Source organism: Esox lucius, chromosome 5 (genome assembly GCF_011004845.1).
Source record: "Esox lucius isolate fEsoLuc1 chromosome 5, fEsoLuc1.pri, whole genome shotgun sequence".
NCBI lineage: Eukaryota > Metazoa > Chordata > Actinopteri > Esociformes > Esocidae > Esox > Esox lucius.
In genome coordinates, this window is record NC_047573.1 from 3,225,001 (window position 1) to 3,244,373 (window position 19,373).

At 46.2% G+C, this 19,373-nt stretch overlaps 1 protein-coding gene across 2 annotated transcripts in view; it reads left to right on the top strand.

Moving 5' to 3' along the window:
• unc5b (unc-5 netrin receptor B) overlaps positions 1-19,373 on the top strand; it is a 78,540-nt gene that overhangs the window by 53,177 nt on the left and 5,990 nt on the right. The window contains exons 3-18 of one of the 2 annotated variants that reach the window (XM_029120127.2): positions 169-312; positions 569-672; positions 3,014-3,194; positions 3,641-3,808; positions 3,897-4,061; positions 6,282-6,314; positions 8,894-9,079; positions 10,291-10,457; positions 10,636-10,760; positions 12,702-12,847; positions 13,147-13,234; positions 14,580-14,754; positions 16,923-17,162; positions 17,316-17,465; positions 17,815-17,979; positions 19,147-19,325. In XM_029120127.2, coding sequence (XP_028975960.2) covers positions 169-312; positions 569-672; positions 3,014-3,194; positions 3,641-3,808; positions 3,897-4,061; positions 6,282-6,314; positions 8,894-9,079; positions 10,291-10,457; positions 10,636-10,760; positions 12,702-12,847; positions 13,147-13,234; positions 14,580-14,754; positions 16,923-17,162; positions 17,316-17,465; positions 17,815-17,979; positions 19,147-19,325 — 2,416 coding nt within the window. The remainder of the gene's footprint in view (positions 1-168; positions 313-568; positions 673-3,013; positions 3,195-3,640; positions 3,809-3,896; positions 4,062-6,281; positions 6,315-8,893; positions 9,080-10,290; positions 10,458-10,635; positions 10,761-12,701; positions 12,848-13,146; positions 13,235-14,579; positions 14,755-16,922; positions 17,163-17,315; positions 17,466-17,814; positions 17,980-19,146; positions 19,326-19,373) is intronic. The other variant, XM_029120128.2, reaches the window with a different exon arrangement.

Genomic DNA, 19,373 nt, shown 5'->3' on the forward strand with positions numbered 1-19,373 from the left:
ACACACAAGCACGCACGCTCATTCACATGCACACGCGCATTATCACATGCATTCTGACATTCCAACAGAGAAGTACCCAATGCTATAATCGTTAAATTATAACCACCTTGATATTGACAGACACAGATAAACAAACAAACACAAACAGCAACACTGTGCCCCCCCCAGGTCTAGTGGTGAGGGAGGTGGACATCTCAGTGTCCAGGACCCAGGTGGAAGAGCTCTTTGGGCTGGAGGACTTCTGGTGTCAGTGTGTGGCTTGGAGCTCCGCAGGGACCACAAAGAGCAGCAGAGCCTACGTGCGCATCGCATGTACGTATGGAGTGTGTGTGTGTGTGTGTGTGTATGTGTATGTGTGCTAGTGCTCTTTCACATACAAATCACACTGTGTAGGTTTATGAACCAGGCAGATACACAAACAATGCCTGGCACATTCAAATACATACAGATTGAAAAACATGCCCGCACACACACACACACACACACACACAGACACACACACACACACACTACACGTTGTCAACACACTCACTATTACCTGTGTTTGACTTGCTTTCTTTACCTGCAGACCTTCGTAAGAACTTTGAGCAGGAGCCACTGGGCCGAGAGGTGAGGTTGGAACAGGAAGTGCTGCTTCAGTGTCGACCTCCTGAGGGCATGCCCCCTGCTGAGGTACAACACCTCATCCGCACTCTCCATCAGTCCACCCTCATCCGCACTCTCCATCAGTCCACCCTCATCCGCACTCTCCATCAGTCCACCCTCATCCGCACTCTCCATCAGTCCACCCTCATCCACACTCTCCATCAGTCCACCCTCATCCGCACTCTCCATCAGTCCACCCTCATCCACACTTTCCATCAGTCCAACCTCATCCGCACTCTCCATCAGACCGCCCTCATCCTCACTTTCCATCAGTCCGGCCCCTACCGCACTCTCCATCAGTTCACCCTCATTCGCACTCTCCATCAGTCCACCCTCATCCTCACTTTACATCAGTCCGCCCTCATCCGCACTCTCCATCAATCCGCCCTCATCCTCACTCTCCATCAGACCGTCCTCATTGTCCATCAGTCGCCCTCATCCTCACTCTCCATTAATCCACCCTCATCCTCACTCTCCCATCAGACCGTCCTCATTGTCCATCTATCCACCCTCATCCTCACTCTCCATCAGTCCGCCCTCATCCTCACTGTCTTTCATTAATGGTAAAATGTTTGTCCCCTTAAAAACACAGTGCAAGGGAAGAACAGGGCAATCGATTGCTATGGTAACAACAGATAAATCACAAACGATTAAATCAGTTATCATCTCAAAAGTATGTTTTTGCTTTTTATTAAGTATATGTTTCTGTTGTTTTCTTTCAAATTTTGTATTCAAATGTAGACGAGGCAAACTATGTTGACTTTCATTCAGTCACACACAGTATTTATGAAAGTTCACAGGTTTGCTTCACACTTTTAATACATGCTAGCCACTATGCTGTTTACTACCTACATGCTAGCCACTATGCAGTTTACTACCTACATGCTAGCCACTATGCAGTTTACTACCTACATGCTAGCCACTATGCTGTTTACTACCTACATGCTAGCCACTATGCAGTTTACTACCTACATGCTAGCCACTATGCTGTTTACTACCTACATGCTAACCACTATGCTGTTTACTACCGACATGCTAGCCACTATGCTGTTTACTACCTACATGCTAGCCACTATGCTGTTTACTACAGTAACTACATGCTAGCCACTACGCTGTTTACTACCTACATGCTAGCCACTATGCTGTTTACTACCTACATACTAGCCACTATGCTGTGTACTACAGTAACTACATGCTAGCCACTATGCTGTTTATACCTACATGCTAGCCACTATGCTGTTTACTACCTACATACTAGCCACTATGCTGTGTTTAATCTACATGCTAGCCACTATGCTGTTTACCACAGTAACTACATGCTAGCCACTATGCTGTTCACTACCTACATGCTAGCCAATATGCTGTGTACAATCTACATGCTAGCCACTATGCTGTTTACTATCTTCTTCTACGTCACACTGCTGAGACTCCCTTCTAACTGAATTGAGGAAGCTTCATTAATGGGAAACTGGACTCGACCACTGAGGGTCTAATGTTATTGTGGCTTTCTAAAAGAACATCTTGTGGTGGTGTGTATGGTGTATGTGTGTATGTGTGTGTGTTGTGTGGGTGTGTTTGGTATGTGTGGTATGTTTTTGTAGTGTGTGTGTGTGTTGTCTTTGTATGGTGTGTTGTGTGTGTATGTGTGTGTGTGGTGTGTGTGTGTTGTCTTTGTATGGTGTGTTTGTGTTGTGTGTGTGTGTGTGTGTGTGTGTGTTGTGTGGGTGTGTGTGGTATGTGTGGTATGTTTTTGTTGTGTGTGTGTGTGTGTGTGTGTGTGTTGTCTTTGTATGGTGTGTTTGTGTTGTGTGTGTGGTGTGTGTGTGTGTTCAGACATGTGCTCTGGCTCTCTGTACTGTGCCAGGGAGACGCCACGGAAGATTTCAACAGTTTATCTGCAGACATTTTGACTGTTTGGAAAAATGTCACCCAGGTTAGCACTGATTAACTACAGTATGTGATGGGTGGCTTCCCAGAAAATGTTCAGCATTCCCAAAAAAGCTTCAACATTCCCAGAATCAGTCTGAGATGAGAGATGAGGCTGATCCAAAATCATCATTCACATGTGTTCACAATGTTTTCACATTATATTTTTGATGCCACAATAGGAAAGGCTCATAGAATGTTCTCCTAGCATTCCCTGAAATGTTCTACACGTTTGGTACGACCACCAAAGTTCTCCAAACCACACAGACCCTTGTACCTGCTTTGAGGCAGGTACAAGGAACTAAAAGTGTCTGTTTCTCCTTTCTCCTTTTTTCTTCATTAGTATTCCTCTCATCCACTTTTTGTTGCTCTTTTTTCTCATCCCTCGTGACTGAATGTTCGTGTTCCATTCTACGCGGGCGTGGTCTCCGTTTCCCTCCAGGTTGACTGGTTGAAGAATGAGGACACTATAGACCCTGCTCAGGACTCAAACTTTCTGATGACCATCGACCATGACCTGATCATTAAACAGGCCCGTCTCTCCGACACGGCCAACTACACCTGCGTGGCTCGGAACCAGGTGGCCAAGAGACGCAGCAGTACCGCTACACTTATAGTCTATGGTAACACACACACCCTCACACACACCCTCACACACTCTCACACACACACACCCTCACACACTCTCACACACACAAACACCCACACACACAAACACCCTCACACACACACACACACACACACCCTCACACACACACACCCTCACACACACACACACACACCCTCACACACCCTCACACACACACACACCCTCACACACACACACACCCTCACACACCCTCACACACACACACACACCCTCACAGACACACACACTCACACACACACACACCGTCACAAACCCTCACACACACAGACTCACAGACACACACACACACACACACATAAATATATTCACACATGCACACTCACAACCAATGTTAGACTCCCTCCCTGCCTTCCTCTTCCTCTCTCTCACTCTCTCTCCCTTTCTCTCACTCTCTCTTTCTCATCTCTCGCTCTCTTTTAGTAAGTGGGGGCTGGTCATCTTGGAGTGAATGGTCGGAGTGTAATGCCAGGTGTGGGCGGGGCTGGCAGAGACGGACGCGCAGCTGCACCAACCCTGCGCCTCTAAATGGAGGAGCCTTCTGCGAGGGTCCGCCTTTCCAGAGAGTCACATGCACCACTCTGTGTCCAAGTGAGAATGATTGTCAGGTTAGAAGCCCTGCATTGGTAACATCATCCACCGTTAGAATGTTCATCTGTATGATCTCTGACCCGTGTAGTGGACGGAGGCTGGACTGAGTGGGCCAAGTGGTCAGCATGCGGAACAGAGTGCACCCATTGGAGGAGCAGGGAGTGTCAGGCCCCTCCCCCCCGAAACGGAGGACGCCACTGCATCGGGAGCATGATGGACAGCAAGAACTGCACAGAGGGACTTTGTACACGCAGTGAGTAAATACACTGTACATGCAGTGAGTAAATACACTGGACACGCAGTGAGTAAATACACTGTACACGCAGTGAGTAAATACACTGTACACACAGTGAGTAAAGACTTTGTACATGCAGTGAGTAAATACACTGTACACACAGTATGTAAAGACTGTACACACAGTGAGTAAATACACTGGACACGCAGTGTGTAAAGACACTGTACACACAGTGAGTAAAGACTGTACACGCTGTGAGTAAAGACTGTACACGCAGTGAGTAAAGACTCTATACACAGAGTGAGTAAATACACTGTACATGCAGTGAGTAAAGACTGTACATGCAGTGAGTAAAATCACTGTACATGCAGTGAGTAAAATCACTGTACATGCAGTGAGTAAAATCACTGTACATGCAGTGAGTAAAATCACTGTACATGCAGTGAGTAAATAAACTGTACATGCAGTGATATCAGGACTCTTTCCATGCAGTACGAAAGGACTTTGTACATGCTGTGAGTTAAGACTCTGTACATGCAGTGATTCAAGACCCTGTACATGCAGTGGGCCAAAGCTATGCACACGCAGTGAGTCAAGGCTCTTTATACGCAGTTAGTCAAGACTTTGCACACAGTGAAAGTGAATCAAGACTCTGTATACACAGTGAGTCAGAACACTGTATCAGGACTCTTTCCACACAGTGAGTTAAGACTGTATATGCAGTGAGTCAGAAGAGAGGCAGTGAAGGATGATTACTTTAGTTGTCAGTTTCACCCCAATGCTTCCAACTGGGTGGTGTGCAGGGAGCTGCCCCACTGGACATGCAGGGAGCAGGAAACAGGGGCTATAGTGTCCCTATTCTTTAAACAGTCAATTGGACCGAGACAAAGGACCATAGCAGATTGGTTCTGCTTTTCCTTCTAATCATCAAGAGAACTCTGTACATTTGGGTTCTCCTTAAATAAGGCACCCGACCTCAGCTCTACACATGGTAGATCAGGCATGGATGAAGCAGAGATCTTAAGTCATAGTTAAGTCAAGCACATACACATGAATCCCTAGAAACACACACACACACACACACACACACATAGACAGAGACGTGGGGGGGCAGGCCTAACATGAACAGATTTTGGGTTCACAAGAAGACAAGTCATCCAGAGGATGAGGGTAGAGGTGTGTGTTTGTGTGTGTGTGTGTGTGTGTTTGTGCATGCAAGAGAGTCAGATTCACCCTGACACCCAATGTGATTCTCTGATTATCTGGGTGAAATCCAGTTGACAGCGCATTATACACACAAAACACACACAAAAACACACTCAAACAAACACACACAAACACACACACACACACACAAACACACACACACCTATTGCAGCGTACACAGGAACCAAGAGAGACACTCAACTTCTCCCCAAACACACGCTTTTACACTTTACTTATTAGTAGCACTTATAGCAGTGCTTAAGTTCTACAGACTCTAGGTACCAGTGATTAAGTTCTACGGACTCTAGGTACCAGTGATTAAGTTCTACAGACTCTAGGTACCAGTGATTAAGTTCTACAGACTCTAGGTACCGGTGATTAAGTTCTACGGACTCTAGGTACCAGTGATTAAGTTCTACAGACTCTAGGTACCAGTGATTAAGTTCTACCGACTCTAGGTACCAGTGATTAAGTTCTACCGACTCTAGGTACCAGTGATTAAGTTCTACAGACTCTAGGTACCAGTGATTAAGTTCTACAGACTCTAGGTACCTGTGATTAAGTTCTACAGACTCTAATTTCTAGTGATTAAGTTCTACAGACTCTAGGTACCAGTGATTAAGTTCTACAGACTCTAGGTACCTGTGAATAAGTTCTACAGACTCTACATAGAATGTCCTCTCTTAGTAGTGATTAATATACAGGCCAACAACCCTACACCCATTTCTCTCTCTCCCTCTCTATATTATGTATATATCATGATTTCAACTAAGTTTTGATTATTGTTTATTTATATTTGATGGACTTTGTGTTGCTAGTTTGCTTATCTGTTGGTGCCAGGTGTGGCCCTATAAAAGCACCCAAGGCAGAGCCGTGGCCCTGGCCAAGCAGTTCACTTCACACTGGTCAGGGTGCCATTTGAGAAGCACACCGGCTCACCGCCATGATTTGACCGTTTCATTTACAGTTTTATTTGCATCGCTTTTATGTTTTTTTTTCTTTTCTTCTTGTTTTCCTCCCCTGTTCAAACAGATAAAAAGGTTTCTATTGAACAGACCAGTCATCGTAAGTTCACTTTTCATGACCCTTCACATTGGCACAGCCTCACATCTCAAAGTGCACCCCATTCCCAACATAGTGCACGACTTCTGACCAGGTCCAATGAGGATGTGATTAAAGTAGTGCACTTTGTAGGCCATAGGGTTCCATTTGGGACAAACAGACGGATGTCTCTAATATGTCCTGCTCACCTTGTACTATTGGTGTGTGTGTGTGTGGTCTTTCTTTGCGTTTGTGTGTATATTTCTGTGTGCACATAGAGGCCTGAATCCTTACAAAGATAGCCCCCCCCCCCCCACAATATTTTTTGGCTTTTCCCCTTGAGGGAAACGGTTAATCCTGGATTATGGGGTTAAGTTTAGGGTAAAACCTTCGTTTTAGCATTGAGGTTAACGGGAAAAGGGTTAGTCGTTAGGGCCAGGTTATGGGGTTAAGTTTAGGGTAAAACCTTCGTTTTAGCATTGAGGTTAACAGGAAAAGGGTTAGTCGTTAGGGCCAGGTTATGGGGTTAAGTTTAGGGTAAAACCTTTGTTTTAGCATTGAGGTTAACAGGAAAAGGGTTAGTCGTTAGGGCCAGGTTATGGGGTTAAGTTTAGGGTAAAACCTTCGTTTTAGCATTGAGGTTAACGGGAAAAGGGTTAGTCGTTAGGGCCAGGTTATGGGGTTAAGTTTAGGGTAAAACCTTCATTTTAGCATTGAGGTTAACGGGAAAAGGGTTAGTCGTTAGGGCCAGGTTATGTTTAGGGTTAGATTGAGGTAAGAGTTCCGGTTAGGTATGCAGCCCTCTTCCCTGTGCAACGCTGCACCAGGGTGTGTGGGGTTCAGTGAGATGAGGCTAAAGTGAAGGAGACATGCTGAAGGTGTGAGCCAGACATAGGCTGACATTTCTGGAAGATTGGACCTCGCACGCAATCTGTGTGTGGGGGTGTACAGGTCAGCACATATGGTATGAGGACTCCTTAGCCTCGCTCTCACAAACACACACACACAGTTGTGTATTTCTATCTTTGTGGGGATCAGAAAACAAAACAGCTTGTTCCCTCACCTTAACCTAACCCTAACCTCCAATCTGTTGTTTTTGTACTCTTGTGGGGACTAGAAAACCAATAGAAAACCAGGTTTCCTATCCCCTAAACCTAACCCTGATCTGAATGTAATGTACTAAATAGGGACTGAATAGACCCATCCAAGAAGTCATCTCACCCATTTGTGAAAATACTGGAAATTAGTGGAAGATTTTGATTTTAAAACACCCTTCTCCTTTTTGGCTGTCCTATGACAGAAACTGAATTCCTAAAACGGACATTCTGCATTTGACTCAAAGAGAAGGTACCGACATACACACATAAAGGTGCAGTTATAATGCATTTGCTTTCAATGCACTTCCATGTAGTATGACATTTGTGTAGAAAATTATTTATTATGTTTGCAGAATGATCTTCTTAATGTATTTTAAAATGGAGGTAGCGGAGCATTACAACGTTCTGAGGATATTCTACATGATCTTATATCTGGTTTTTAGTTATCAATAATAAATACTATATTTTACAGTAGATGTGAGGGTAGTGTTCTGTAGCTGGATGTGACTGGAGCTTGGGGGGAGATCTACAGTAATGCAACTAATTCGCTATTGTTCCGTTGCTCTGGTAATATGTGCGGAAGGCTGTCTGATTTGGTTCTATCACAACACGTGAGAATGCGAGTTGTCTTCCCCTCACTCCTTCTCCTCCCTTGTTTCTCCTTCTCACTCCTTCTCCTCCCTTGTTTCTCCTTCTCACTCCTTCTCCTCCCTTGTTTCTCCTTCTCACTCCTCTTTCCTTCTCTTCCCGTCTCTCCCCTTATCACTTCTCTTCTTCTCTCTCCTTATGATGCCTCCTCTGTCTATCTCTCCCCCTCCTACTCCTCCTCTCTCCTTATTTCCCCTTATCACTCCTTCTCTCCCTTTCTGTCTGCTCCTCTCCCCTTCTGCCCCCTTCTCTCCTTTCCTCTCCCCTTCTCTCCTCTCATTCTTCTCCCCTTTTTCTACTCTCCGTTTCTCTCCCCTTCTCTCCTTTCTGCTCCTCTCCCCTTCTCTCCTCTCCACTCCTCACCACCTTAATCCCATTTCTGCTATCTCTTCGCTTGTGGAAAGGAGAAGAGAGGAGGTCTGTACACTGGGAAAAGAGGAGCGAATCAGGCCAAGGAGATGTAGACACTAAGGTTTTAGAATTCAGAGAATGACTGCAACGCCATGTAATGGATGCCCTGGTTGATCCAGGCCTCCTTCTTTTCCTGGTCTGTGTGTGTTTCCTGGTCTGTGTGTGTTTCCTGGTCTGTGTGTGTTTCCTGGTCTGTGTGTGTTTCCTGGTCCTGTGTGTGTTTCCTGGTCTGTGTGTGTTTCCTGGTCTGTGTGTGTTTCCTGGTCTGTGTGTGATTCCTGGTCTGTGTGTGATTCCTGGTCCTGTGTGTGTTTCCTGGTCTGTGTGTGTTTCCTGGTCTGTGTGTGTTTCCTGGTCTGTGCGTGTTTCCTGGTCAGTGTGTTTATGTACACACAGTGTGTCTTATGTGTGTGTGTCTGTGCATTAACCCCCTCCCTCTCCCCCCAGCGTTGGACCCAGGCATGGGTGTAGCGGTGTACTCTGGCCTGGTGGGGGCACTCCTGCTGTGTGTGGTGTTAGTGCTGTGTGTGGGTGTGTTGGCGTACCGACGCAGCTGTCGCCATCTCCACGGTGATATCACAGACTCCTCTTCCGCCCTCACCGCAACATTTAACTACAAACCCCCCAGGCAGGGTGAGTCTACAGTCTCTTCTCCTTTAACTACAAACCCCCCAGGCAGGGTGAGTCTACAGTCTCTTCTCCTTTAACTACAAACCCCCCAGGCAGGGTGAGTCTACAGTCTCTTCTCCTTTAACTACAAACCCCCCAGGCAGGGTGAGTCTACAGTCTCTTCTCCTTTAACTACAAACCCCCCAGGCAGGGTGAGTCTACAGACTCTTCTTCATTAACTACCAACCCCCCAGGCATGGTGAGTCTACAGTCTCTTCTCCTTTAACTACAAACCCCCCAGGCAGGGTGAGTCTACAGACTCTACTCCATTTAACTACAAACCCCCCAGGCAGGGTGAGTCTACAGACTCTACCCCGTTTAAATACAAACCCCCCAGGCAGGGTGAGTCTACAGACTCTACTCCATTTAACTACAAACCCCCCAGGCAGGGTGAGTCTACAGACTCTACTCCGTTTAACTACAAACCCCCCAGGCAGGGTGAGTCTACAGACTCTACTCCATTTTACTACAAACCCCCCAGGCAGGGTGAGTCTACAGACTCTACTCCATTTTACTACAAACCCCCCAGGCAGGGTGAGTCTACAGACTCTACTCCATTTTACTACAAATCCCCCAGGCAGGGTGAGTCTACATACTCTTCTCCATTTAACTACAAACCCCCCAGGCAGGGTGAGTCTACAGACTCTACTCCATTTTACTACAAACCCCCCAGGCAGGGTGAGTCTACAGACTCTACTCCATTTTACTACAAACCCCCCAGACAGGGTGAGTCTACAGACTCTTTTCCATTTAACTACAAATCCCCCAGGCAGGGTGAGTCTACAGACTCTACTCCATTTTACTACAAACCCCCCAGGCAGGGTGAGTCTACAGACTTTTCTCCATCTTCTCTGTCTAGTCTTTCTCTCTCTGCTTGTATAACATTTCTCTATTCATCTTTTGATTTCTTTGCACTTTATTTTTCTCCTCACGTCATCTTTGTAAAGTTGTTGTAAGGCCTATTCTACTACTTTGATCTTAAACAGTTTTCATCAATTCCAGTTACCTCAACCTCCACATTTGAATGGCATATCTTTGCCACAATTGAATAGATTTTAAAGCATCTCTTTGCTCCTTGCTACTGTATCTAGTTGATTTTATGCTACTCTATTTAGTTGATTTTGATATATCAGTTTACTCCTACTCTTTCTCAACTTCCTGTCCTCCTTCTCCAGACAACCCCCACCTGCTCCATCCTTCTGCACCCCCGGACCTGACAGCCACCGCAGGCACCTTCCGGGGTCCACTCTTCTCCCTGCAGCAGGGTGCAAATGACCCCCACCACAAGATCCCCATGACAACCTCTCCCCTACTGGACCCCCTGCCCAATCTCAAGATCAAGGTACATATATCACACACCCCATAGTTCAGATTGTTAACATTCACTAATCATTAACCAATGTCAACAGGCCATCTTCATCCGGGTATCTGACATTGTCTTCAGTAATTACATGGTACAGTCATGCATAGCAGTTGTAGGATTTATTTAACGGATGATATAACCAGGTTTCACCCGTTAGGTGTACAACTCCTCCACTGTGTCATCCCTGGAGCTACCAGCAGGTGGCCACGGAGACCCGGAGATCCTTAGCCTGAAACATGTGGGCATGGGCGGTACCTTGGAGAGCACCATATCACGGGACAGGTACGCAAACAGACACAACACAAGCTTCTCCACTGTTTTATAAAATAAAAAGGGGTGTCATCGCTCCCAATCTAAATGTTCTGCAGCAGGTCATTTGGGGTGGGGGATACACTGGTCTTTGTTTTATTTGGCTACTACCAGTTGCCACTTAGGTTGTCCTGATTGGTTTGCAAGGTGGGACTTTTCCAATAAAAAATTGCAGGTGAATCGTGATCATGGGACTCCAAAACGTGAATATAAGAATACATTTGGAAAGTTGTCATATTTACAGTGGATATAAAAAGTCTACACAACCCTGTTGAAATGCTAGTTTTTTGTGATGTAAAAGAATGAGACAAAGATAAATCATTTTTTTCCACCTTTAATGGGACCTATAACGTGAACAATTCAATTGAAAAACAAACTGAAATCTTTAATGGGGAAAAATAAAAATAACTCACAATAACCTGGTTGCATAAGTGTGCACACCCTTAAACTAATACTTTATTGAAGCAGCTTTTGATTTTATTACAGCACTCAGTCTTTTTGGGTAGGAGTCTATTAGCATGGCACATCTTGACGTGCCCACTCTTTACAAAAGCACTCCAAATCTGTCAGATTGCGAGGACATCTCCTGTGCACAGCCCTCTTCAGATCAACCCACAGATGTTCAATTGGATTCAGGTCTGGGCTTTGGCTGGGCCATTCCAAAACGTTAATCTTCTTCTGGTGAAGCCATGCTTTTGTGGATTTGGATGTGTGCTTTGGGTCGCTGTCATGCTGAAAAGTGAACTTCCTCTTCATTTTCAGCTTTCTAACGGATGCCTGAAGGTTTTGTGCCAAAATTACCTGGTATTTGGAACTGTTCATAATTCCATCCACCCTGACTAAGGCCCCGGTTCCACCTGAAGAAAAACAGCCCCAAAGCATGATGCTGCCACCACCATGCTTCACTGTGGGTATGGTGTTCATTGGGTGATGTGCAGTGTTGTTTTTGCACCAACCATACCTTTTGGATTTATGGCCAAAAAGTTCAACTTTGGTTTCATCAGACCATAACACATTTTCCCATGTGCTTTTGGGGGACTTGGGGGGCTAAAGTTTGTTTTTGCGGACTTTAGCCTGGCTTGGATGTTTTTCTTTGTAAGAAAAGGCTTCCATCTTGCCACCCTACCCCATAGTCCATTCATATGAAGAATACGAGAGATTGTTGTCACATGTAGCACACAGCCAATACTTGCCAGAAATTCCTGCAGTTCCTTTAATGTTGCTGTAGGCCTCTTGGAAGCCTCCCTGACCAGTTTTCTTCTCGTCTTTTCATCAATTTTGGAGGGACGTCCAGTTCTTGGTAATGTCTCTGTTGTGCCATATTTTCTCCACTTGATGATGACTGTCTTCACTGGGTTCCATGGTATATCTGACGCTTTGGAAATTATTTTGTACCCTTCTCCTGACTGATATCAACAATGAGAACCCTCTGATGCTTTGGAAGCTCTCTTTGGACCATGGCTTTTCCTTTCAGATGCAACTAAGAACATATCAGGAAAATCCTACTAGAACAGCTGAACTATATTTGTGATTAATCAGAGTCACTTTAAATGATGGCAGGTGTGTAATGACTTCTGTTTAACATGAGTTTGAATGTGATTGGTTAATTCTGAACACAGCCACATCCCCAGTTATAAGAGGGTGTGCACACTTATGCAACCTGGTTATTGTAAGGTTTTTATTTTTCATTTTTCCCCCTCAAAGATTTCAGTTTGTTTTTCAATTGAATTTTTCACATTATAGGTCACATTAAAAGTGGAAAAATCTCTGACATGATTTATCTTTGTCTCATCATAAAAACCTGGCATTTTAAAAGTTTTTTTTTAGAGAAATATTCCAATAAACTCATGTGTATTTTATTATACAATATAAAAATGTAAATAGTTCCACTAGAAGTAATGTATATGTATTCAAACTTGACCTTGGCAGAGACGGGCACAGCGGGCACCCCCACAGCGGGCATCCCCACAGCGGGCATCAGACGCTGCCCAGGGAGCCTGGCCACAGCACTTCTGCCACCCTGGGCAACCTGGGGGGGCGCCTCACCATCCCCAACACAGGTAGGTGACACTCTCATTGACACTTCATAAATATACACAGGAAACACACACAAACAGATACACACTGCTCCTCTCGCAAACCGTTGACAAGCTCATCAACACGTGTCTTCCAGCACACACACACACACACACACACAGCACACAAGTACACACATGCTAATAACTCTCCTTCAATCTCTATGTCTACTTTTCTCTACCTTCACCACTCTTTCTCACTACCTCTCCCTCTTTCCCTCTCTCCTCCTCCCCCCGTCTCTCTCTCCTCCTCCCCCGTTTCTCTCTCCTCTCTGTGTCTGCAGGTGTTAGTCTGCTGGTTCCTCCTGGTGCAATTGCTCAGGGGAAGTTCTATGAGATGTACCTCCTCATCAACAAATGGGAGAAAACCACGTAAGTCACACACACATGCAACTGTCCACACGCAAACATGCACACATACACACACACACAACAGTCCAGTGACATACTCACACGCAACGGTCAAGGGACATACACACAACTATCTGCATGCGCACACACACGCACACACACACAACTATCTACACGCGAACACACACACAACTATCTACACGCACACGCACACACACACAACTATCTACACGCGCACACATACACACACAACAGTCCAGGGACACACACACACAAGTTGGCAAATGATTGACGTGAAATTATATGGTCAATAATAACACAGGTGTCGGTGTGTGTGTGTGCTGTAGGCTACTGTCAGAGCGTCTGTCCAACTGTTACTTTATTAACACATTAAAGGGACATTTCACCTCTGCTTTAGTTACCTGTAAAGGTCAGTTAGTGTGCTTTTAACATTATTGTGGATTTCCTCACACGACACAAATACAAACACATCTGGATTTCACCAGTAGAAGCTGGCCCATCTACGTTTCCTTGTGGTAAGCGAACTAAAATATCCAGAACTCATAGCCATGTCCAGCTCTTCTTGTAATGAGGAATCGAAAGAAGCAGCAATGGTTCTTTTGAGGGTGGAAACAGGACTCCCATCAGGCTGTAGTCTTTTGTTAAGCAGGATGTACTGCAATGTTGTGACCAACAGGATCATTGCTGAGACAATGGCTCTATTGAACAAGGACAACTATATCCACACACACTACTGTGTTTAAGCAATCAGCAAAACACAAAGACCACAATAATTGGTACAAAAAAACAGGACTCAAGACTGCAGGCTCCCTCAACAAATGATGTCATTGATGGAACTAGTTGGTCCAGCTTAATGTTTTTTAATGTCTCTTTGGTCCAGGTTAATGTTATTTAATGTGTCGTTGGTCCAGGTTAATGTTATTTCCTGTCTCGTTGGTCCAGGTTAATGTTATTTCCTGTCTTGTTGGTCCAGGTTAATGTTATTTCCTGTCTTGTTGGTCCAGGTTAATGTTATTTCCTGTCTCGTCGGTCCAGGTTAATGTTATTTCCTGTCTCGTCGGTCCAGGTTAATGTTATTTCCTGTCTCGTCGGTCCAGGTTAATGTTATTTCCTGTCTCGTCGGTCCAGGTTAATGTTATTTCCTGTCTCGTCGGACCAGGTTAATGTTATTTCCTGTCTCGTCGGTCCAGGTTAATGTTATTTCCTGTCTCGTCGGTCCAGGTTAATGTTATTTCCTGTCTCGTCGGTCCAGGTTAATGTTATTTCCTGTCTCGTTGGTCCAGGTTAATGTTATTTCCTGTCTTGTTGGTCCAGGTTAATGTTATTTCCTGTCTCGTTGGTCCAGGTTGCCGTCGGAGGGCAGTCAGACGGTGTTGACACCAGTGGTCAGCTGTGGTCCATCTGGCATGCTGCTCAGTCACCCCGTGGTCCTCACGCTGCCTCACTGTGCCCAGCTGGACACTCCAACACCGGACTGGACACTGACCCTGAAGACACAGACACACCAGGGGGCATGGGAGGTCAGACAACATGCATTACACACATTTTCACCCATACAGGATGGGGGACAGGGGACAGAAAGACCGGGAGAGACAGGGAGAGAGGAAAAAAGACAGTGAGAGAGACAGGGGGAGAGACAGAGAGAGAGGGTAAGAGAGAGACAGGGTGAGAGACAGATATACAGGGGAAGAGAGAAAGGGAGAGAGAGACAGAGAGAGACAGGGAGAGAGACACAAACAGAGAGATAGGGAGAGAGAGGGACAGGAAGGGAGACAGGTGGAGACAGGGATGGAGGTGGAGACAGGTGGAGACAGGCAGACAGGTGGAGACGGGGAGACAGGGATGGAGGTGGAGACAGGGAGACAGGTGGAGACAGGGATGGAGAGGGAGACAGGTGGAGACAGGGATGGAGGTGGAGACAGGTGGAGACAGGGATGGAGAGGGAGACAGGTGGAGACAGGTGGAGTCTGGGATGGAGGTGGAGACAGGGATGGACATTGAGAGACTGGAAGGTGAAACTGATTGATTTGATCCTTGGGGGGTTGTTCATACTAAAGGTGAATGGAGATGAAGAAGGTGTGAAGGTCACAGAATCAGAAACAAGGTATTATGGAAACATATAGTGATTTATGTCAAAATGTGGAAAATCATATAGACAGGTCACAAGCTGCACTGACCTCCTCGACCCATAGTGTCCTGTACTGGAGACTAATCTCATTTGGCCTCAGAGGATCAATAAAGTTTACTAAATTCAAAGCAGTTCCTCATTTTGCAACCAGGATGTGCTGGCAGGGTACAGTAGATTAAGACATAGGAACTCCCCTCTTCAGACTGTGGTGTTGAGACGCTGTGTTTAGTTTCAGTAGCAGTAATATGCGGTATGTCGTAACTTTTGTCTGATGTCTCCAGTGTTGGCTTTCCCCTGCTACAGTAGCTGTGCTACCTGACCTGACCATACAGCAGGCCCGGCTTACCCTCCTCAGTAGAATTTTCTGCCCCCCCCCAATTTAAGTTTTAAATACCCTACTGAAAAATAGCAATTTTGAACTGCCCCCTCTGTCTCTTCATCCTGGTGCCAGGCCTGACATACAGTATGTGACTAAAGTCTTGTTCACACTAGCAGCTTGAAGTGACTAATCCTGTTTTCACCCTATATCGCATTCCACTCTTATAATTTTTTCCTGCATTGGAATTTTTTCCTGCATTAACAGATACCTATTAAGCCACATTCTATGTCACATTCAAACATGGTTCTATGTCAGATACAAATGTGACCTGTGTCTGAACGGCTATATCACATTTTTTGGGCCCAAAATGCTTTTTCCGTTACTCGCACTGCAACATGTTGTTTGACATCACAGACGAACAGGACAGGCAGCATGGAGGATTAGAGTTTGAGGAGTAGTGCTCTGCTTGTTCTTACTGTGGACGTAGCTCAGCTGGAGACCAATGGGTCTTGTAACTCTGACTACCTAGACCAGGGCTGGCCAACCCTGTTCCTGGAGAGCCACAGTCCTGTAGGTTTTCTCTTCAGCCTAATTTGTGACTAACCTGAGTCTGCTTTTCATCCAACTACTAATTAGAATCAGGTGTGCTGAATAAGAGTTGGAGAGAAAACCTACAGGACTGTGGCTTTCCAGGAACAGGGTTGGCCAGCCCTGACCTAGACCTTCCTGTCTGAACGCTCACCTGTTAATGTGGTTGGATCAGTCTGTATTCTAAATCACATTTCAAAAGATTTGAGCATTAAGGCCTGCAGTTCAAAGAAAAATGTACTGTAGTAACTGTCCCGGCCACTAATAGGTGCTGGCGCTGCAGTATGTATAACTACATTATCTGGCCTGGCCATAAGGAGGTCCTGGTGCCCCTCTGTTTCTGGACACTGGTTGACACTCCTCTATCATGTATCAAGGTATGGTTCTGCCACTTGTCCTAGATGTGCGGTAAAGCTGTTGCTGGAGATTATTTTGATTACATATGGAAAAAAACTTGAAGAGACCACCTGTGTTGAATTTAATCACCAAGCTTAACACCTGAGACCAGTTAATCAGTTCAGTGAGTGAATTATTTCCCGATAGGTTAAAGCAAAATCCTGCAGGACCTGCGTCTCTCCAGGAACAAGTATTAACTTTGTATGGTCCTGTGGCCTTTCTGTGTCTAACCTGCACTTACTCTGTCTGGCCACTAGGAGGTGCTGACGCTAGGAGAGGAGAGTCTGTCTTCACCCTGCTACCTTCAGCTAGAGGAGGCTAACTGCCATGTGGTCATGGAACAGTTGGGAACCTACTGTCTGGTGGGCCAGTCCTGCCCTCCTCAGCCCGCCTGCAAGAGACTTCAGCTAGCCCTGTTCGCTCCCAGAGCCCCTTGCCTCTCCCTGGATTACAGCCTCCGGATTTACTGCACACAGGACAGTCCACATGCTATGAAGGTAGGGAAGGAGTGAGTTAGGGAGGGAGGGTGGGGTGGAGGGTAGGGGTGGATTTCTCTATTTGACTGTCCATGGTCTATATATCTGTATATATCTTTACCCACTCTCTCCCTGTCTTTCTCTTTCTGTCTTATTCTCCCTCCTGGGCTGTAGGAGGTGTTGGAGTTGGAGAGGAGCCTGGGTGGGGTGTTACTGGAAGAGCCTAAACCCCTGCTGTTCAAAGACAGCTACCACAACCTCCGCCTGTCCATCCACGACATCCCACATTCCCACTGGAGGAGCAAACTGCTGGCCAAGTACCAGGTGAGACATGAGTGGTACAGCTCTCTCCTACCACATTCAGTTTGGTCGTTCAGACGACCAAGGTGATGGCCCGAGACCACTGGGATTATTTCCAGTCAATTCAAATGAAACATTTTCCTCAGTGAAAAGAGTTGGAATTGTAGTGTTCTTGAATATATTGGATTTGACTCAATCGCATTGTCATTCGCTAGTCATTCGCTAGTCATTCATCAGACACTCTTGTCAACATGCGGTAGTGACTGCATACATTTTCATACTGATCCCTCATGGGAATGGATTCCACAAACCTGCTGTCGCAAGAACTAAGCTGTACGCACTACACAGTTTATTAATTTGGTATGTTCCCCAGGAGATTCCGTTCTATCACATCTGGAGTGGCAGCCAGCAGCCCCTCTACTGCACCTTCAGCCTGGAGAGAGGCAGTCTGGCCGTGTCCCAGCTCACCTGCAAGATCTGCGTTCGTCAGGTGGAAGGAGAGGGACAGATCTTCCAGCTACACACAGATATTCAGGAGGTAACAGGGGAAGGGGTAACTATAGTTTCATCAGTGCGATAACACCCTGATGGCCCTGATGCCTTTTTGGAGCCCGCCAATCTCTGAGGAACTGGCCAATCTCTGAGGAGCTGGCCAATCACTGAGGAGCTGGCCAATCACTGAGGAGCTGGCCAGTCACTGAGGAACTGGCCAATCTCTGAGGAGCTGGCCAATCACTGAGGAGCTGGCCACTCGCTGAGGAACTGGCCAATCACTGAGGAGCTGCCCACTTACTGAGGAGCTGGCCAATCACTGTGGAGTTGGCCAGTCACTGAGGAGCTGGCCAATTACTGAGGAGCTGGCCAATCACTGTGGAGTTGGCCAGTCACTGAGGAGCTGGCCAATTACTGAGGAGCTGGCCACTTACTGAGGAGCTGGCCAATCACTGTGGAGTTGGCCAGTCACTGAGGAGCTGGCCAATTACTGAGGAACCATCGTTGTGGTTCAGTCTTTAAATGTCTGCCCCCTCTCTGCCACTACATGTCATGACAGCCTCACAGTCCTGTGAAAACAGAGTCTGGTGCTGTTACTGACCATTTAGCCCCAGCCCAAATTCCTCCTGAAGGGAGTTTAACTTTAAAACTATAGAGAATGATGCTAACCCAGTCTTCTTGATGTTAATTTAGTTTAATTTAACCGTTATATGTCTGTAATTGCTGAAGATGGATGTAAACCAATTCTCCCCTTCTTACCACAGCTGTCTGCCCCACCCAGTGCTCTAACCTGTATTCTTTCTTTAATATTGCTACTGGTGAATCTGGGGAGTGCCGCACGTTATAAAGGCAGAGATCCCTCTGTCTTTAGTGTGTAATCTCAATGGGTTTTCACTGAAGAAACATGATATAACAAATAGTACAAACCCCACACAAACCCTTATATTCTCTCCTATAATCCACAACCTCACCACATACCCCCCCCCCAGCCCCCCACCCGTCCCCACGTCAAACCCATCAACAACAGTGTTTGATGGTTAAAAATGGCATTAACAGAACCTTTTATTGACGAGAAGCTTAGCTAGCCCTGGGCTAGTATTAACACAGGGTTATGGGTAGCCCTGGGCTTAGAGAACACAGTGTGAATGAATCGCTGTGATATGGATTATAACCACTCTCTATCTCCGTCTGCACCTCCTCTCTCCACCCCCAGACCCTGGCTCCCTGCTCCCCTCTCCCCTCGGGGGGCGGTGGCCTGCCCTCCTCTCAGGTGGGGTCTTATGCCTTTCGCCTGCCCACCTCCATAAGGCAGAAGATCTGTGCCAGTCTGGATGCCCCCAGCGCTCGCGGCTGTGACTGGCGAATGTTGGCACATAGCCTGGGTTTTGACAGGTTTGTTGGGGAAGGGGGTGATAGTGTGTGTGTGTGTGTGTGTGTGTG